The sequence below is a fragment of the Andrena cerasifolii genome, chromosome 1 (assembly GCF_050908995.1).
Source record: "Andrena cerasifolii isolate SP2316 chromosome 1, iyAndCera1_principal, whole genome shotgun sequence".
In the NCBI taxonomy this organism is placed as follows: domain Eukaryota; kingdom Metazoa; phylum Arthropoda; class Insecta; order Hymenoptera; family Andrenidae; genus Andrena; species Andrena cerasifolii.
Window position 1 is genome coordinate 29,504,653 of NC_135118.1, and position 19,623 is coordinate 29,524,275.

A 19,623-nucleotide genomic window follows, 5' to 3' on the forward strand; every position below is an offset into this window, starting at 1 on the left:
TCAGCGTGGGGGATGGTAAGTGGGAGTAAAAGTGAGCGATGAGGGGGTGAAATGGATACATGGAAAGATAGGTACAGTGGCTCGCATTAATATTCGGACGCTTTTTCAATTCGCATAACTTTTTTAGAATTGGTCCAAACGACTTGGGTTTTTTTTGAGAAGCTAGAAGGATTAGTTTGCTAACTGACGCGCTTCGTCGTTTTGAAAAAAAATGTATTTGGTTGGAATAGCGAAAAGAATAGTAAAGGTCGATTTTTAAACTGTTTTTTTGTGAGCTTGTAATGAAAATTAAAAAAAAAACGTTTGTAGATTGCAGTAAGTTGTATACGTGCCTAAAATTTCATCAAAATCGCGAAAATTCCCGAAATCAGCGATTCTCGACCTTATTCTGCGATCTTTAAACGTTTGTAGCTCGGAGCAACGTTAACCGATTTTGATGAAATTTTAGGCACGTATACAACTTACTGCAATCTACAAACGGTTTTTTTTTTTAATTTTCATTACAAGCTCACAAAAAAAAGTTTAAAAATCGACCTTTACTATTCTTTTCGCTATTCCAACCAAATACATTTTTTTCAAAACGACGAAACACGTCAGTTAGCAAACTAATCCTCCTAGCTTCTCAAAAAAACTCAAGTCATTTGGACCAATTCTAAAAAGTTATGCGATTTTAAAAAGTGTCCGAATATTAATGCGAGCCACTGTATGTACAACTTTAGCAAGATGGTGCAAAGGTATAAGGACAGAACAGGAAAATTATAGTAGTAGATATAAGTTTAGTTGAAGACGTCAAAATTGGTTAGTAAATTGTAATCTATGGAGCCACAATGAAACATTGTTTCTATATATAAAAACATGTGGGTGAGGATACTTGAGGATAATAGGAGGGTTCAGAAACTAATCAGTGTAAGTCCAACTGCCACTGAAAATGAGTTAGGCAGGGGAGACCGGGGCTAGTTGATACAGGGGTAGGTTGATACAGACGAGTTATCTCAACACCGTATATATGTAACTACATTTCAGCGAGATATGTGAAGTTTGTTGTTCAATTCTTTACTACGATTCAGCGTACGTCTGTGTACCTTGACGTTAACAATCGTTTTTTTTAACTGTTTTCATTTATATAGGGTGGATGTACCAGCAAATGAACACGTACCAGTGAATGGACACTTTACATTAAAATGAGTAAAATAAGTTATTAAAATAAGCAACTAATTAATTAGAAACTTCCTTTAATTTCTTGCTTCATATCCGAACAATTTTTGCAGCACCTGGATTCAATCGCGCTGCAAACATAATTTTATAAAAGTGTTCGTTCATTAGCCTTAAGTGTTCATTTACTGGTGCGTTCATCTAGTAATAGAAAATAGTTTTGATACATACAAATTGATCGTCGAAATAACATTTTTCCATTCATTTTCTATGTATTTTCTCAAGTTTTCGCTTACTATATATTAAAGAGGAAGGCCCAAAGTATATTTTGGCATATTTGTTATTAAGTAATTAATTAAAATAAAAATGAAAAGAATTGAAAACACAGTAACGTATCAACTGGCCCAGGTCTCCCTTAGGTTGTTCGAAAACCTCTTTATCGTTAAAACTTTCAGTGGATAAATCAATTAAGTCACTAGTTTCAAACGTAAACAATCAAAACCGCTACTTATACTACTTGACTACGGATTTTTTTTGGAGAAAAGCAGGTTTAAATGGTACACAAGATTTAGGGACATACGGTGAAGAAAAATATTATTTTTGACAAATTTATGAAGTAAATATAAACGTGATTTTTATGCAGCACAAAGAAATGTTGCGTATAATATTTCAAATTTCACAAAAAGTGGACATGCAATATTTGTGCACTAAGGGATCGACATGTAAGGAGCAGAAAGTAAAAGGATCAATGTCAAGAATCTCTTTTCTGCCACCTTATACTTCCTCCATTTATATTTCCGCAGTAGGACGTAATTACCGCCGTTTCCTCGCAAGAGTCACCGAGCCGAGACTTTGTCCTTTAAGGATGTGTCACACAATGCCCATCGCCGCAAGGCAATTAACAAAGAATAAAGATCCTTCCTGGTTTTCGTGTAAATAACCAACGAACACGGAACCCAGAAGCAGATATTCCGAGGCTTCTTTCCCCTCTTCATTGTCTGTCCTTTAGACAGTCTTCTCCTCTTTGGGGGAGGTTTCAACCCCTCGGGAATCTTTCCGGGACAAAAGATCGCGCTCCGTCTCGAGGATCTCTTTCTTCTGAACTCGTCTTTCGCAGATTTCCTCTGTTTAATCTTATTTAAACAAGCTGTCCTCTTCTGGGCCGCCTAAAGTGTCGCGCGAATTATGCATTAACTGTGATCGCCCGTTGTTACACCACAATAAGAGGAATTTAAAAAGTTTGTACGATAAATTGGGATAATATATTGGTTTTTAGCTTGATTGTAAATTTCAGAAAAATCAGAAGAGACGTGAGAAAGGGGGATTACTTTTTCGACCGAAGAAGAAGATCGACTACCAGGTGGGATATTTAAAGAATCAACTCTGGGCATGCCTAAGGTCTGAAAATTCGTCCAGAGACAAAAAGCATTAGGAAAGCTTGAAAATTATTAAATATTAACAATATCAAGCACTGATCACCAGGGCTGGTGCGAAGATAATTGGCGGCCCAATGCAAGAAAATGATTGGAGCCTCCCAATTTTTTGCACCTGCTTTCTAATTAATGTGTTCTGCCTTTACGGAGTAGAAAAAAAATTACTTCATTATTAAACGTGCGATATAGCACGCACGTGGAAACTCAATGTTTCCTTCGGGGTTGTAAGACCCGATTCACCTTGCAGGACACATCGATCCTATATTTATTACTAAAAGTTAATAAAAAAAAAACTACAACTTCTTCAAAGATGCGTAGAAACATGGTCCAAATTTCAGATTATTCGAATCGCTGGTTTCTTAAAAAAAAAATTAAATTTCGCTATGTTTTTAGCCCGAAGAATTTTAATTTTTCCTACTATTTTTAAGTGATTATGAAATTTCCTATAAAAATTTGACACGTTTGGCACTTTCGCCCTAAAGCGCCCAACATGCTTCCCCGCGACGTTGCTGTCTCCTCGGACAGAGGGTTGTAGGAGTCGTCCCACCTTAGCTGAAGGCGCACCGGTGGAGGGAGAACCGAAACATCTGTTTTAGGAGTGCATTTCCCCTACTTGGGAAGGCCTGGTCTACACTATCAAGTCGGACGAGTGAGGACGCTCACGGATATGATTTTGATCGAGACCGGACCGTGACCGGGCCGATAGTGTGGAACGGGCCTTATGCGGCACATAACTGGCATACTCGGTTCCGCCGATCCTGCTGATCGCAAGCATGGATTTAAATTCCAGCAAACGAATAGTACCTATAAATGATTTTGTAAGTCGTGTAGAAAGAAGAATAGAGACTTCAAAAGCACCCATGAAGATATTACAAAGGTAGCTGAATATAGTGCCAAATTGTCAACATTAATCTTCCGACAAATAAAAGTTTCGATATTCCTGTCCGCGCGAACGATCGTTCTTTTGGCAGAAGAAAGGGCGTGAAAAGTTTCAGCCACTTGCGCCCATGATAGCCGAGGAAAATGGCCCCAAGAGGAAAAACGGAAATACGAGTGTGATCCAATTTTTCCTCGATGGCAAAGAGAAAAGGAGAAAGAGGTGTTAACAGGCGATCGGGTAGAGTGAAGACGGTCGGCGACCTCTCGAATTGCGACATAAGTAGCGAAGCTGTTCACACACTGACCCCCATTTCCTTCCCTCGAGCGAATAGCAGAGCGCCAGCTTCGATTTTGCCTATTACTCGATCCTGTATCTCCACTCTGCCTTGCTCCTCGATCGCGCATAAAAGGAAACACGACTTTTCTACTGGGAACACATTTTATTCCTATTTGTCCATTTTTAAGAAATTAGGTGGATGTTTTTTTGTCGTCTTTTACAGAAGTCGAAATAATATTAGTTGGGTAATCGTCGATTAATTGTCCAAGTGTTGGTTACCAGTTACTATTTCCTGTTTAGTTATTTTTTAATTAAGTAAAGCTGGTGGGGTAATTAAAATTCAGAATTAAGTTTGGAGGGTGATGGATTTTTGGGGAGGAAGCAATATTTGGTTATATTAAATTGAAAATTTCTACAGTTTCGAGACCAGTGACAGTGTGTATGATAGAGTTAAGGAGAATGATTGTGAGTGAATTTTAATTTAAAACATACGTACAGCGTTAATTTGAATTAACGGAATTGAGTTCTTCCTGACGTTTTATTATTCATTTGACAAAGAATGCCACTTTCCATCGTTTAATTCCCGCATTCTGTGCGCGTGGGTGTAAGTCAACGCACGGACCACTAATAAAGTTAGCAATAGAAAGTATACAACCGGAACTGAATGGCAATATCTGGGAAATTCCTACGCACTTATGTAAATCTGCCGTTCGTGCGATAAACCTTGACTGTTCAATAAATTAAAAAATGCTAATTAGCAAATTTTGGACGTACAAATTTATTATTTCTCTGGGGGCATCGTGGTAATCTTTCTTTTGTGATTTGTAAGTTTAAATGCGAGCCACAATTCTCAACTAATATTCTGTGGAAATTGACCTCACTTCTTTACGTCTTCCAATTTTTCTCAATCACTTCAGACGAGGGTCAGCGAAATTGAATTTACCCCAGTTGGAAAAGTAACAGCAAATATAGGAGGTCGTACTAAAATCCACGAGAATACTTTATTCCTTAAATCAAATTGTTCCAAGATCTGCAGCTCAATTCAGCCAAGCATAAATGCTTTCAGCTTTCAAAAATAATTGGAAAGGAAGGCGTAGTGAACTTCATAAAAATACATTCGTAGAAACTTCGTTACACGAAGTCACTGTTTCGAGTGACCCAGATCAGGAATGCTCCCAATTTCAAAAAGAAATACAATAAACACACTTTACTTCAAACCCAACTACACGGAACCACCCACGCGAATCATAATCACCCTCAATTTCAAATACAAGCTCACTAAGAAACCCTCTGCTAAATACAATAGTATTCCACTATATCTAAAATTCATGGAGGCACTGCCTCAAACTGAGGCACGAAAAGACATTAGAAAACATTAGAAAAAGGGGAGCAGGTACGTTACTTCAAACCCAAGCAAACGAAGACACTCGTCTACATTCCAATCGTAATTAATTCTCAATTTTCAACAAAAACACAACCCAAGCCCCAAATCAACTCTCCCATCAGACTAATAAATTTAATCAATCACTGGTGAAACACAGTAAGTCAATATGTATCTCAGAAATTTAATTTAAAGTATTTCAAATTAATGTACTTAACATAACATCGATCTAGAATAAATGCCTTAATTTAGATACTACAAAAATCCCTCATTTCTTATGTTATGACTTAATGCGTATTATCAATATGTAACGGGGGATTTTTGTTTTTTTTTACCTGAAAGTAAAAGCGGATATTTTTTTACTTAGCTGTGTAAGTATTACTAGTATGTAAAGGGGTAAGTTTTTATATTTTTTCACCTTAAAGTAAAAACGGATCTTTTTTTACTCGGTGTGTATTACTAGTACGCGAAGGGGTAATTTTCATGTTTCTTTAACCATAAAGTAAAAGCGTGCATTTTTAACTTTCAATTAGTACACTTTTGCAAGTAATCCTGCGAAACCTATTATCTATTTTCTTAGATCCTCCCTTTTCCATAAAGTGCGACAATAATCACAACTCCATCGTCCATTACCACTCACCATAGCGCCGGGTGATTCCAAATGCCCCCGAAAGTCCCAATGGGTCCAAACACCCCCTCCGGATACTTCCGTGAAAGACTTGAAGACCTCTTGAGCTGGCTTCCTCTCGTGTTCTACTGTCCGTGTAGTATGCACTCTCTCACATCGCACCACCAACTAGCCATGTCCTCGTGCCCCGGCACCTTTCGTCTTTCGCCTCGCTATCACTGTTTCCCAGCCCCGTCGGTGTCCCCGGAATACGTCACCACCCTGGCTAGCCACAGACGGTCAAGCTTGATCCCGATAGATCGACTCGCGTGGAGCGCGCACGGGCTCAGGATCGCGGACAGTTTGAGGGGGCTCCCGTGGAATGGACAGGCTATATAGATCCCCCCTCCAGGGGGGCGAAGTGCCGGCTCGGTGCAAAGGAGCACCGACGGACCGTGATCCAGGAGAAAGCCTCTCCTTCGATTGGCCGGCACGGCCGAGACGATTCCAGGTGTCTTTTCCCAGGTGATACCAGTCGGCCGATCATCTTTCTTTCTCCTGGCCAGCGGCGTTTCCAGAGCAGCGCATTTTTGCTAGAGAAATCCAGGGAGTCGGCGAGAGCACCCGAGGTGTGTGGGTCGTGGTAGCAGGATTTTCTTTGGGCCTTGGTTTCTTGGGTGCTGGTGGGTGGAGGATTCGTGTGCTTGGGGACTAACAAGTAAGTGTCTTCTTTGGAAGGGGTTGGAATTGAAAATGTTAGGGGGATGGACTGGGAAGGAGATCAGTTTGAGAGAAGGATCGTGTTCTATGAGGTAGAGGTGGAGAACTATCGATAGTACTATCGATATTATCGATAGCCGACACTATCGAAATCACTGTCGATAGCCGACACTATCGAAATCACTGTCGATAGCCGACACTATCGAAATCACTGTCGATAGTCTTGTATAACCGCCGATATTTTCGATAGTTCTTAATGCGAACGAAAACGACCATTCTGTGCCATTGTAAAATATTGTGCGCATTAACGCCATTATATATATTACATGTTGTATTTTCAAATATAATGATTCTTTTCTGTATATACTATAAAAGAATCGAAGAATGGATGAAAGGAATGATTAGGAATAGAATCAATTAACTGAATCATTATATTGGAAAATACAATATGTAATATATATATGCAATATATATAATGACGTTAATGCGCATAATGCAGCACAATGGCACAGAATGGCCTTTTTCGTTCGCATTAAGAACTATCGAAAATATCGATAGTTATACAAGACTGTCGATAGTGATTTCGATAGTGTCGGCTATCGATAATATCGATAGTACTATCGATAGTTCTCTACCTCTACATGGAGGTATAGTTTGGGGGATGTTTTTTTTTAGGTTTGAAGATGGTGGAATTGAAAGGAGAATTTGTTTTATATTATGGGGTTATACCTAGTCAGACGGCCGAAAAGAGGCGAATATTTTTTAATTTTTTTTGAAGAAGCGGAAGCATATATTTTTACAACACTTTTTGCGCTTAAAATAGCAACGTATAAAGAACATTTACTAATTTTTTCGCGGAAAAATATTTAAGTTTATAATAAAGTAACAACCGACATCCAAGAAGCTTTTTTAAAAATTTGGTTTTGCGGTGAGCACTGCCATTCGGAGACCAGATTATCTAAAATCAAAAACAAAAAAGATTTCGTTAGTATATTAATGTATCCTCAGGTTGACGGAGAGAATTTTCCGAAATAATGAAATCTTTTCTGTTTTTTGATTTTACATAATCTGGTTCCGAATGGCAGTGCTCACCGCAAAATCAAAATTTTAAAAATGCTTCTTAGATGTCGCTTGTTACTATATTATAAACTTAAATATTTTTCCACAAAAAAATTACCAAATGTTCTTTAATTGTTGCTCTTTTAAGCTCAAAAAGTTGTGTCAAAATATACGCTTCCGCTTCTTCAAGAAAAATTCACAAATATTCCCCTCAAGGGGGCACACTCAGGGAATGATCAACTGCGAGATTTTTTACAGATGAAATATTGAAAATATGTATTTTAATAATATCTTTTACGCTGAACTGAATTATCTAAGAATTAATATACCTAGTAACAAAATTCGTTTCCATCATTTGAAAAAAACATTTCCTTCCAAAAAATCAAAGCATTAATATGCAAACGAACCAAAGTAAAAACACAGGTAATTATTGTTTTTGGTCGTCTAAAACATATCTGAAAACCAAAGGAAACGAGGGCGAGCATGTGAGAACATCTCCTTGTAAATATATTTAAGTACTCGATTACGGTTCCCTTTATAATTTTAAAGCTCCTATTCCGCTGTATGTAAACGGATATTTTTACTTACAATTTTTTGTATAGTCTTAAAGGGTGGCAGAATAAAGCTACAAACTTGCAAAAGGCTACGTGCAATAGATGTTTATTCCTATAATTCCCGAAAAATGAAATTTTTCAGCCGTCGCACTAGAAAGACCACTTAATCAATAATAACAAATCGAACAACCGCTTCAAAATTCTTTACAAAACCCACAGCTTCTATCAATCCCCTAATAAATATTTCATCCCTTACGTCCAGGTGTGCCGATTCCCACACATCCAAACGTTAACTTTTATGCCGCGCTACCTCGGCTTCGAAATATCCACCCCTGTCTTCGGTGTCCACGAAAACTTTAAAACCCTCTCCTCAGAAGTTGGTCGAGCGCCCAGGCGAGAGGAATACTTATAAGCTGTCGCACCGGTTCACCTTTGCAGTCGATGTAATCGGGATTTACCGAACTCGAGCACGTTCCACGCGTGAAACAGCGGCGGTCGTCACGTTCCCTGCGCTAAACGCGCTCACCAAGAATAACGCGTCGCATCGATCAAACGTTATGATCTAATGGAGCCTCGCGACCGAGCGAACCTCCGCAGAGGCTCGCGCGACGCACTATTCGCTTCCACCGCACGATCATTATTCGGGAAGACGTGTGCAGCCTTTGCGATAACTGTCGACTCGACGATTCCTACAGTTTGTTGGAAAGTAAAACGAGCGGCGGGTGTCGCGGTGAAAGTGTCCCCGAGAGCCATACTCGGTCATGTTAATTATGAGAGGAAGTCAATAAATAAGGTTTCTGGTATTTAGCTTCTCATACAAAGGGTCGATATTATTTTCCTTCCCGCAGCGTAATACACACAGCATAAACAATTCAGCAATTCTTACATTTAAAGTTCTGTTCTACCTCGGAGTGTTACAAAATTATAATAAAAACAACGAGAGAAAAACGTGATAATTTTAAGGGCTCGTTTCACCCCCTCAGAGTACAGTTTCGTAGAAAAGTAAAATCGCTGCTTGCATACTACGATTGCCACTTCGTTCTCTACATTCACCCGAAGTTTTATTAAAATCAGATTTTTTTAAGAACGTTTCGTTCTCAATTTCTTTTCTACATAATCGCCATCTGCATTCGGATAATTCTTCGAGTTCAAGAGTAAAGTAAGGAGGCTTTTGCTGGGACTTTTCTTTGTGAGCATCGAATCCTCAAGGGAAACTGTAAATGTGGGAGGGAGTATCATCTTTCTCGCGTTTTTACAAGTAAGATCGTATTGAATCGAATGGGAGGTCGTGTTTGCGTAGAAAGTGCGCAAGCAAAGTTGCTTGGGCAATATTTACGCGCGGAATATGCCGGAGATTGTGAATGAGGGTTAGGTGGGAAGTTTGAATTCCATTCGGTTGGCAAGGGGCGTTAGAGTGGAAGATATTTCCGCGGGTAATTGGGAATGAATAAAATCATCGCTGTGAGGTTTTCATTACTGCCTGTTAACCGCACGCGGCCTCAGCTGTACGGCTAATGGGTTTCTTTTCTGCTCTAGAAGTTCGAAGAACGTTTCTACGTTTAGAGCCCGATGATAAAATAGGAGTCATGCCAGAATTTTCTTTGCCTCCACTTTACAGCGTGAAATCACCGGTGTGCTCTTAATGCATCGTTTCTCTGCGATGAAAATATTTCAGGGATATTTTTCTGTGATTAAAAGTCGATGAAATAATCATTGTCAAGTTTCTCTTTATTCGGCGGGGTTGCTTTGTCGTGCAACTGCTGTGTTGTTAGTGGCTTCTTTCCACTAGGTACATAGACTGTTACACCACTGTAGGACTAATCTACTGTGCTAATACTAATATAGATTAGTGTACTAATGTGCAACACTATACGTCTGTTCGACAGTGCTACCATATTTACTATGTTAACCCTTCGTTGCATACTATTGCAAATATGCAACGTATATTTTCTTTTTAATTTTTTTTTTGTTTTAACTAGTCTGTCGTGTGATGCACAGTGGCGTGCAAAAGTATTCGGCCACCCTTTAAAATCGCATAACTTTTTTTAAATTAATCCAAACGACTTGAGTTTTTTTGAGAAGCTAGAAGGATTAGTTTGCTAAGTGACTTGATTCGCCGTTTTGAAAGAAATGCACTTGGTGGGAATAGCAAAAAAAAAATAGGAAAAAACAGTTTGTAGATTTAAGTCGCTGATTTCGGGAACTTCGTGATTTTCGACCTTATTCTGCGATATTTAAGCGTCTATAGCTCAGAGCAGCGTTAACCGATTTTCATGAAATATTAGGCACGTATATAACTTACTTAAATCTACAAACGGGTTTTTTGAATTTTCGTTTCAGGCTCATAAAAAGTTTAAGAAACGACCTTTTCTATTTTTTTTTGCTATTCCGACCAAGTGCATTTTTTTTAAAACGCCACTTAGCAAACTAATACTTCTAGCTTCTCAAAAAAAGTCAAGTCGTTTGGATTAATTTTAAAAAAGTTATGCGATTTTAAAGGGTGGCCGAATACTTTTGCACGCCACTGTAACTACTTTATCATGAAGATGCATATGCTTGTTTCTAAATATTTACAAGCATCGCGCTGAACTCTGTAATTCCACGGTTTCTGAGTAATCATAATCGTAATGGCCGAAAAAGTGGAGAAATAAAAACAACACAATTTTTTTTTTATTATTTTTCTCTTATTATTATCACTTGTACGAGTCCAAAAATATATGTTTTTCCTAAATTGGAGAAGTTATGCAATACGGTTAATGTGCTACTATGTTACTACACCACTTTGCTACAAATAGAGTTGCATAACAAACTAAAATAAATAGTATAGTATAGCATAGACTTTAATTCCACCCCTCACTTTTCACTTCTATTCTATTTTCTATGTATTTCTATTTTCATTTTCATTTTCATTCTCATTTTCATTCTCATCTTCATTTCCATTTTCATTGTACATTTTTCATTTCTCATTACTCATTCTTTACCTCTATTTTTTCATTTTTCTCTCTATTGTTAAGTATAATTTGATATAGCATGCATATATGTAGATTATTTTTATTCAACACGCAAAATGTTATGTATCCTTGCTATATAATGGGTTCTAACCCGTTTATGATTAATAAATAAATAAATAAATAAATAAATAAATAACACTATTAACCCTCGAGCGGGCGCGCCGATGAACTCAGTTCACCAATCCGCGTATTTCTTTGTTTACGTCTCGAAAAAATAAACATTCTTGGGTACATTGCTATTATTCTCCCATCATATTTAATCAAAAGTTACTAATATCGACAGAAAAACCGTTTCTGAAGTGTATACTTTATATATAAGGGGACTAAAATGATTATTTTCAACTGGTGAACTGAGTTCACCACACGCCTGGTCGTGTAACTCTCACTGGCGCGCCCGCCCGAGGATTAAGTTAATACTGTTCCGTCTTACTGGAACAAAAGGGGGCTCAGAGCGAGGCGGAAATCCAACGATCCTTTATTATCAGGCAATTGCTTACCTTCATCGTTTTGGGGAACATTTGCCTGTCAGATGTCTAATAGGCGGCAATTGACATCGTGCTATTTTTTTTTTTTGACACCTCGACCGTAGTCGCTCTGGGAAAATCCGTCGATTGCTTTGCCAGCGGGTGGTATACGGTAACTTCGAACCGGTACATACCGTCGACCATCGCTGACTCGCGGGACAATACGGTCATAATCCGCGACCCTGGCGAGACGCTCCGGCCGAGCAACCTGGCGAGGTTTGGTAGCCAGATGCCAGGTTTTTCCTCTGCTACGTCACGAAGAAGGAGAGGGTTCCTCCTCCACCACAGAAATCGCAGAGGGAAGGCTCCTCCTGTTCAAGGAAGGCTGGGCCAATCAGGCATTTTTGGCGCCTCCCAAATTCAGATGTCCTGTCCACCTTTGACATCGAAAAGATGATTTTTTTAAGAAACTAGCGATTCGAATAATCTGAAATTTGGACCATGTTTCTATGCATCTTTGAAGAAGTCACAGTTTTTTTTTTATTAATTTTTAGTAATAAATATAGGAGTTACGCATGATCGATTATCACGCCACCGTTGTCCGCTGATGTGCACGATATCTCTGTAACCGCAGAACCGATTACCTTCAAATTTGGCCTGTACATCCAACAAACATTACTTTATACTTTGATGAACCAGGATACCGATACGTTATATACTTCTTTAATTACAGAAGAAAATTGGCGCAAAATTGCATAGCAAAAGTTAAAGTTTCAGACCTTTCAATTTGAAAACTCTCCACACTCCTCAAAAACTTTTTGTATTTTTTTTTAGCTCATCAAATTATGGCTACATATGTACACAGTGAAACGCCGTTTCATTTTTCTGTTTTAGATTACCAGGAACGTAAATATGCATACCAGCGGACGACGAATTTTGCGCGGCGTGTTGGTAGATCATGCATAAGTCCTATATTTGTGCTTAAAAATTCACAACAAAAAAACAGTTGCTTCCTCAAAGATGCACCAAAATATGGTCCAAATTTCGTATGAATCGAATCGCTAGTTTCTTAAAAAAAAAATCCCCAATTTTGCTATGCTTTTAGCCCAAAGAATAGGATTCCCTCCTTAATGATGTAATATAGTTCTGGTGTAACTACACCATTACGTACAGTACACAATATATCCTAGTACAATAGCAGTCCAATACTGCAATATGTACCAGCGCATCATAATTGCCTCCCCATTCCTCCTCGTCCAATTACAAACTTCAAAGTAGCAACCCACGAAGAAGCTCATTGTCAGTGACCTCGCAACATCTAGCCCCTAGCCACTGACCCCCGAAATCTGCACAGCCAAAGATGCCCCCCTCTATCTCCACTCGTGCGTCCAAATCTCGTTCCGACCCACCGTCCAGAACCTACTAACGTACCTACGTATATACGAATTTCAAGCAGATTCAGAGCACGAAGCACGCCTTTGCTCGAACGCCGCGAACAGGAGAAGTGAGAGGCCACTGTATAGTAGCGCGTACCGGTGCTCGGTCTTATGCAACTTGCGATAGGAATCGTGGGTCACTCACCACATCGATTCACCGCTCTGTGCACCGCGATACCCCCTCCAAGCAGGAAGAAAGACCGTTCCGCGACAGCTTTATTGAAGACATTCGCAATGACAGCTCATGATCCTGCACCCAAATTAATGGATATTAATAAGCGAGTTACATAACGGTATCATTCCTACCACTGTCCACTACTGTGCCATTATGTCCAACGGGATATCGTTACTGTCATTATACTAATTGTACAACTTTTTCCATTTCCCTGGTAGACCAGCGTTTAGGGTTTATCGTGCTATTAATATTAGGTCAGCGCAAAAATTCGTTCGCTCACAGTTATACATATATTCAGGTGATGTTAGATTTGCGGAAATGTCTTGACCAGAAAAGTGGCAAAACGTCATAGATAGCCAAGGGGAATACTTTGATTAAAAAAAAACTGTTTATACACATTTTTACCTACTTCTAATAAAGCCTTGGGTTCGATACAGTGAATAAACTTTTTCATCCGATCTAATATAACATCTCTGCTATGATTGTGATATTGACGATTATATGGCACGTTTAGTGTGGCGTAGTGGTGTACAGGTGTCCCAGAAATTTGTTCACGAAGTATTATATTCACGCATCCAGATTGTGTTTGAATTATAGGTCTATTCGCTATGCTGGAGTTAGAGAAACTAGATGATATTTGGGTACAGAAACTTAGCGCTTAACTAGTGAGGTGGAAACTTCGTTACCTAACTGACGAGGTGTCCGACATACCCCAATTTTTATTTTTATTTACGCAGGAAAGTCTGGACGGCTTCTCCGGGTCGAAGCATTCGAGTATTTCCAGTAAGATAAAATTTCTATAAAATGTTACACAGAGTCCTTAAAAATAGTGAGAAAGTCCTAAAAAATGTTGCAACGAAAAGCTTAAGTATTCCTATGAAATTCTAAAAAAAAAATTGGACATTTACCGTACGGTTTATTAGATAATTGAATAAATAGACAGCAATGTGCTCGTATTTTTGGAACTGCCTGAAGGAACTGTTTGAAACGTGGCAACGCTGTACGCCAGGTTGTCATTTATACAGTGTATACTTGTACAATGGATACAGTAAAAATTTGTAAAAACACTACCAAGCTGTAAACATGTATTTAGTAATTTGTTGCGAACCGGTAGAAACGCGCAAAAGAACGCCACAAGTGTAAAGTGGAAAGAGAAAAAAAGATGGACGCAAAGCGACGTTGCCGCATTTCGCTCGCATATTTTACGCTACTTTTAATGAAAATATTATATTTCTAACTGCATTAAACATACTTTTTGTTTAATTGAATTCCAAAACAAAATATGTAGTACTAATTTTATTAGGAATAGACATGTAAATAACATTTTTGTCTACATAATTTTTTTTTATCTAAGATTGGTATCACTCCAGAACTCCCATGTATAAGCATAGGCTTACCCCTCTCGCCGCCTGCCCCGCAAGTGAGGTATCGAACCTCCTTAATAAACGAGAGTTTCAAAAGTATAAGTATTTTGTGGTTCATTCAGCAACCCATTTCCAATAGTTAGGCCATTGGTGAGCCGTAACTTTTGTCACATTAATTACCGTGCGAAATCTGGACAAAAAGGTAGGACACGTACAGTGCACTCGAAGCGCAGAAATTCTTTTTGCGTTAGCTGCATACAAGTGGGTGCTAAAGAAACGGACTGGCAATGAATCGATACGGAACGACCACAAAAAGTAGATCCAACGGGGATCACCTCTCGCCGTGCATTGTGAGGAAATGCATTGGCGTCGCCACCACGTACCGTGAATGCCATTATCTGGCTTTTTTCTTCGTCGCGCGGCATTCTGTGAAAGAACCCCTGTGCTGCACTTGCGTCGGGGCTGTTGTAGCCTCCAGTTTATCGTCACCCGCGGTGGAGCCTCAATTTTCCCTCGTCAATGTTCTCCTAGAACATTCTTGGAAATCTGTGAATACTCGTACCACCGAATTACGCTTCTTTAGAGCTCTTAGTATCCACCAAATTTCCTTGGAGGATGTACCTCCTTCAAGTACATATTCCTCTCGGTTTAAAGTAACGTTACAGATCGAGTAACTTTATGCTGAGGAAATGGACGAATCATTTTCGTGTCTCGTAGATTTTTCCAGTGGATAATTTTGAAATCACTAATACACACACACCTATATTCTTCCTTGTTCCAAAGTTCTGTATTTAAAGAAGTGCAGACTTTCACCCTCCGATTGCGTACGGTTCGAGTGATCACATAGAAAGTCGGTGTGCCTCGGGTCAGTTTGGACCCGTATTATTCGTATAACTCTATCCTACTACGCGTATTCTAAACGACGTTCTTTTTTCAAAGCAATAGAGAGGTCCAATTTTGTTGATTTTTCAACTTTTTCCTGCCATTATTTTTAGGCGAAAAAGTGAGACTCGGGCGATGGGATTCGAACCCGCGATCTGCGGGTCTTCTGCGTACTGGCCAGCCGCGTTACCGATTCCCCCAACGCCGACTCTCCGATGTTATGCTTTCCCGAACTGCACAGATACCGAAACCAACCGGACGCCACCTGTGCGCCAATCGGTGGCGTACTGCATATTACAATCGGTAACGTTAGACTTAGGTCCGAAAAGGCTTCCAGCATCTCTGGCTCAAGGTGAACAGAAAGATGTTTGATCAGTGAATCGCAGAGGGGTTAGTATCGTGATTCTCGTAATGAAGGAAGCTATGCGGTGGTAGAATGTTGCAAAATCGATTCCCGCCTTTGTCGAATCGATTACAAGATTCTATCATAGGATGTGCGCATTTTTGCCTCCTTGATTGGATCCGCTGGGTCCTGTCCGTTTGTTTTGCGCAAGATAAACGCCTGGAGGATGCAGAATGAAGAGAGTCGAAAGGGAGGGGCGAGAGGTGATCCTCAAATTCAATGCCCGGATACACGGCATGCTGATGATTACACGGCTCCAGGACACCTCCACTCCCACGTACTTGAGCCGACTGGCTGTTAGATACGCTGAAAATACACCCGATATACCAAAGAAGACGCTGGGAAGATGCAGCGCCGTCCCCCGCATTGTTCTCGGCGTTTTGTAATCTGTAACATGTTATGCTGCACTGGTTCTGGCAGCAAAACCGAAAGGATAAAAGACAAACGTAACGAGCTGTTTCAACGTAACACCGAGCAATCTGCTCTGGGGGATCTTAAACTTGAATTTGGGTACCATAAAAGGGGGATAAGTAGAGGTATTAATGGTAGAGGCAAGACGGGAATTTTCGGAGAAGAATACAGTAGAGTCAGGAAGAATTTCAAATATCAACTTAAAATCTTTGATAATTATATTCGACTTTTCTCTGAAGTGGAATTTCTCTTGAATTTGGCATATTAAGTTGAGGCATAGTGGAATTATGTACAGCAAAGATTTCAGGGAAGGAAACTGTGGTAGTGAAGGAAATTTCAAGTTTAAGGGGTTATACCTAGTCAGGCGGCTGCAAAGAAGCGAATATTTGTGAATTTTTTTAGAAGAAGCGGAAGCATATATTTTTACAAAACCTTTTTCGTTTCAAAGAGCAACATTTATAGAACATTTGGTAATTTTTTCGTAGAAAAATATTTAGGTTTATAATAAAGTAACAAGCGACATCCAAGAAGCATTTTTAAAAATTTGGTTTTGCGGTGAGCACTGCCATCTGGAACCAGATTATCTAAAATCAAAAAACAAAAAAGATTTCGTTAGTATATTAATATATCTTCAGGTTGACGGAGAGAATTTTCCGAAATAATGAAATCTTTTCTGTTTTTTGATTTTACATAATCTGGTTCCGAATGGCAGTGCTCACCGCAAAACCAAATTTTTAAAAATGCTTCTTGGATGTCGCATGTTATTTTATTATAAACGTAAATATTTTTCTACGAAAAAATTACCAAATGTTCTTTAAATGTTGCTCTTTGACACGCAAAAAGTTTTGTAAAAATATATGCTTCTGCTTCTTCAAAAAAAATTCACAAATATTCGCCACATTTTTGTCGCCTGAGTAGGTATAACCCCTTAAACTTAAGATCTTTGATACTTAAAATTCTCAAGTCGGGGTTAGGTCTGGGTTAGGATGAATTCACAATACTTTGAAGAGAATTTAAAAAATATCGCCGTACAGTCACATTTCAATGAAATCAAATAAAGTTTCAGATACTACTACAAGATAAAGTGGTATTATATTTGGAGCAATAAACAGAAACTCGTGATCGCAATCAAGTTTCGAAATTACTCCTCGAGGTGGACGCCAGTGGACGCAGAAAATGGCGAACAGCAGTACACACTTCGATGTCCAGGCAGCAGAAGTGACGCCATCAATCTCCATTTACGACTGTCCGTCTCACCGAAAGAACGTTGCCCAAGTTTTATTCTCATCTGCCCAACGCAATCAATACGCGGCGACGATAAATTCAGCGGACTCGTTCTTCGTCGCCGCTCGTCAAATCTGAAGGGGACAGGCACGAAACCAAGTTCCTTAAGTTCCTTTCCATCGTGCCCGGTCAGTTCTGTCGCTCCCGTTCATTCGGCGTGATATAACCGCGCGCACGTGACCGTGCTGACGCGCGGGGAACCGCTCAATGTAACGCGCACACAATCGCGAAAAGGGGAACAGAGGCGTACGTGCGGGGCACAGACACGAAATCCCCTGGATTTTTCTACGTGGCGCCGCGCCGGTGAAAGGGAAAGATATTACCAGTTCTGGAGGCCTAGATACCCGAGATCTGTCTATCGCGCGCGCCTCATTTGCATTCAGCAAACGACGTCGAAAAACCTCAAACAACCTCCATCTGACGAAAATTCGCCCCAACGGACAAACGGTTTCCTTCTTTCCGCGCAACTTTCTACTTTCTTACCATTCGATGCTTTATATTTGTTTCCAGATATCTCTCATGTCCAAAGTGAGAGCGCAGCACGCTTCCAATAACTGTATTCTGTAGAGAATGTATATAGTTTTACTCGGGATTAAACTAACAATATAATACTACGTGGTTCCATAAGTTACTGAATTAGAAAAATCGTGGTGACACCTATGTTCTTTATTTGTCACTAGGTCACTGCTACTTCACTAATGTCTAGGCATTCGACGTTTAAGAACGGCCTACAGTGCGATTGGCACACAGGTGGCGCCCCGTTAGTTTAGGTATTTATAAAGATCGGAAAAAAGTGCATAACCTCGGAGAGTCAACGTTGGAGAAATTAGTAACGCGACTGGCCAATACTCACTACGCAGAGGACACGCGGGTCTTGGATTCGATAGTGATCCTCTGGGGAGTGATCGGTATAACCGCAGACATTTTAGAGCAAAACCGAAAATAACATAACCTAAACGTTTATCTATCTTTTTCTGTCAGTATTTCTCTCTCTTTTTTGTCAGTATTTCTGTCTCTTTCTATCAGTATTTCTGTCTCTTTCTATCAGTATTTCTGTCTCTTTCTATCAGTATTTCTGTCTCTTTCTATCAGTATTTTTGTCTCTTTCTTTTTTACAGTTTCTTGCTCTATCTACTTCCTGGTTTAGACCCCAATTGCGTCGACCAATAGAAAACGTAGAACACATTTTCCGATCACTACCTAGATGATCACTAGGATTCGAGTCCCACCGTCCGTGGTTCTTTTTTTACCTACGAATGATTGTCTCGTCTGACTGTAGTAACCTTGCAAATACGTAGAGCGTTAAGATCTCGATAAATGTGCGCTGCTTGGGTTCGACTGCGCGCATATAGCGAGCTACTGCTGTGCGATAAAACGCGACTGACGTTTAGACGCGTCTGTCCGACAAGAATGTAGAAAGTATCGCTTCGTTTACGAGCACCGATTATTTGGAGCGCCTAACGATACGTTTCTAACGCTCTCAAGTTCGAAGGGGAGGCTTCAAGCTAGAAAGTTCACACTTTTTCTCTCCGGATGAGTAACAGCCCGACCAAGGAGTAGCGTGGATACGACTCACTTGCCAGTGATAAAACTAATCGTGAATTTCTCTCGCTTTCACCTTCGAATTACAGCGTGTTTATATTGTCCAGGAGTAACGGCCTACCATCGCCGATCGATCGAAGAGGTTTAACGATTAGAACGGATCTCCGGGCGTCCTTGCAAAACTGGACCAGGCAGCGAGTTCCTCCATTTTCTTCGATCGATTACGCCTGAATCGTGGCTGTCTTAACGATCGCTCAGCTGCGTTACGATCTCGTGATTCTAAATTAAATTTCCTTATTCCATTCCCTCGAATAACCCACCGACCACGCAACAAGGCCCCATTTCCATGAAACTGCTCAAATCTCTAGTAGCAAAGTCTCTTTTCATTCGATACAGTTTATTCGAGTTAAGGAAACAACTGCACTCTTACTACAGAAGAAAGGCCTTGAGCAACCATTCCCACAGTCCCGCTGGCGACGGTCGCTAACGAAAGGTGAGCGCAAACGAAAAGAATTCGAGGAAAGCAGAGAAATTGAGTCACGGGTGTGGGCATGATTTTCGTGAAGGTAGTTCCGCGATGACACAGGGG

General features: G+C 39.9%; 1 protein-coding gene across 2 annotated transcripts in view; it reads right to left on the reverse strand.

Moving 5' to 3' along the window:
- The window catches only part of LOC143374640 (uncharacterized), a 68,637-nt gene that overhangs the window by 35,322 nt on the left and 13,692 nt on the right, over window positions 1-19,623 (reverse strand). The window contains exon 1 of one of the 2 annotated variants that reach the window (XM_076822928.1): window positions 5,763-6,275. The exons of the other annotated variant lie outside the window; for it this stretch is intronic. Within the exon in view, the coding sequence (XP_076679043.1) occupies window positions 5,763-5,765 (3 nt within the window). The 5' untranslated portion in view covers window positions 5,766-6,275. Of the gene's footprint in view, window positions 1-5,762; window positions 6,276-19,623 lie in introns of those variants that run through there. 2 annotated transcript variants of the gene reach the window in all.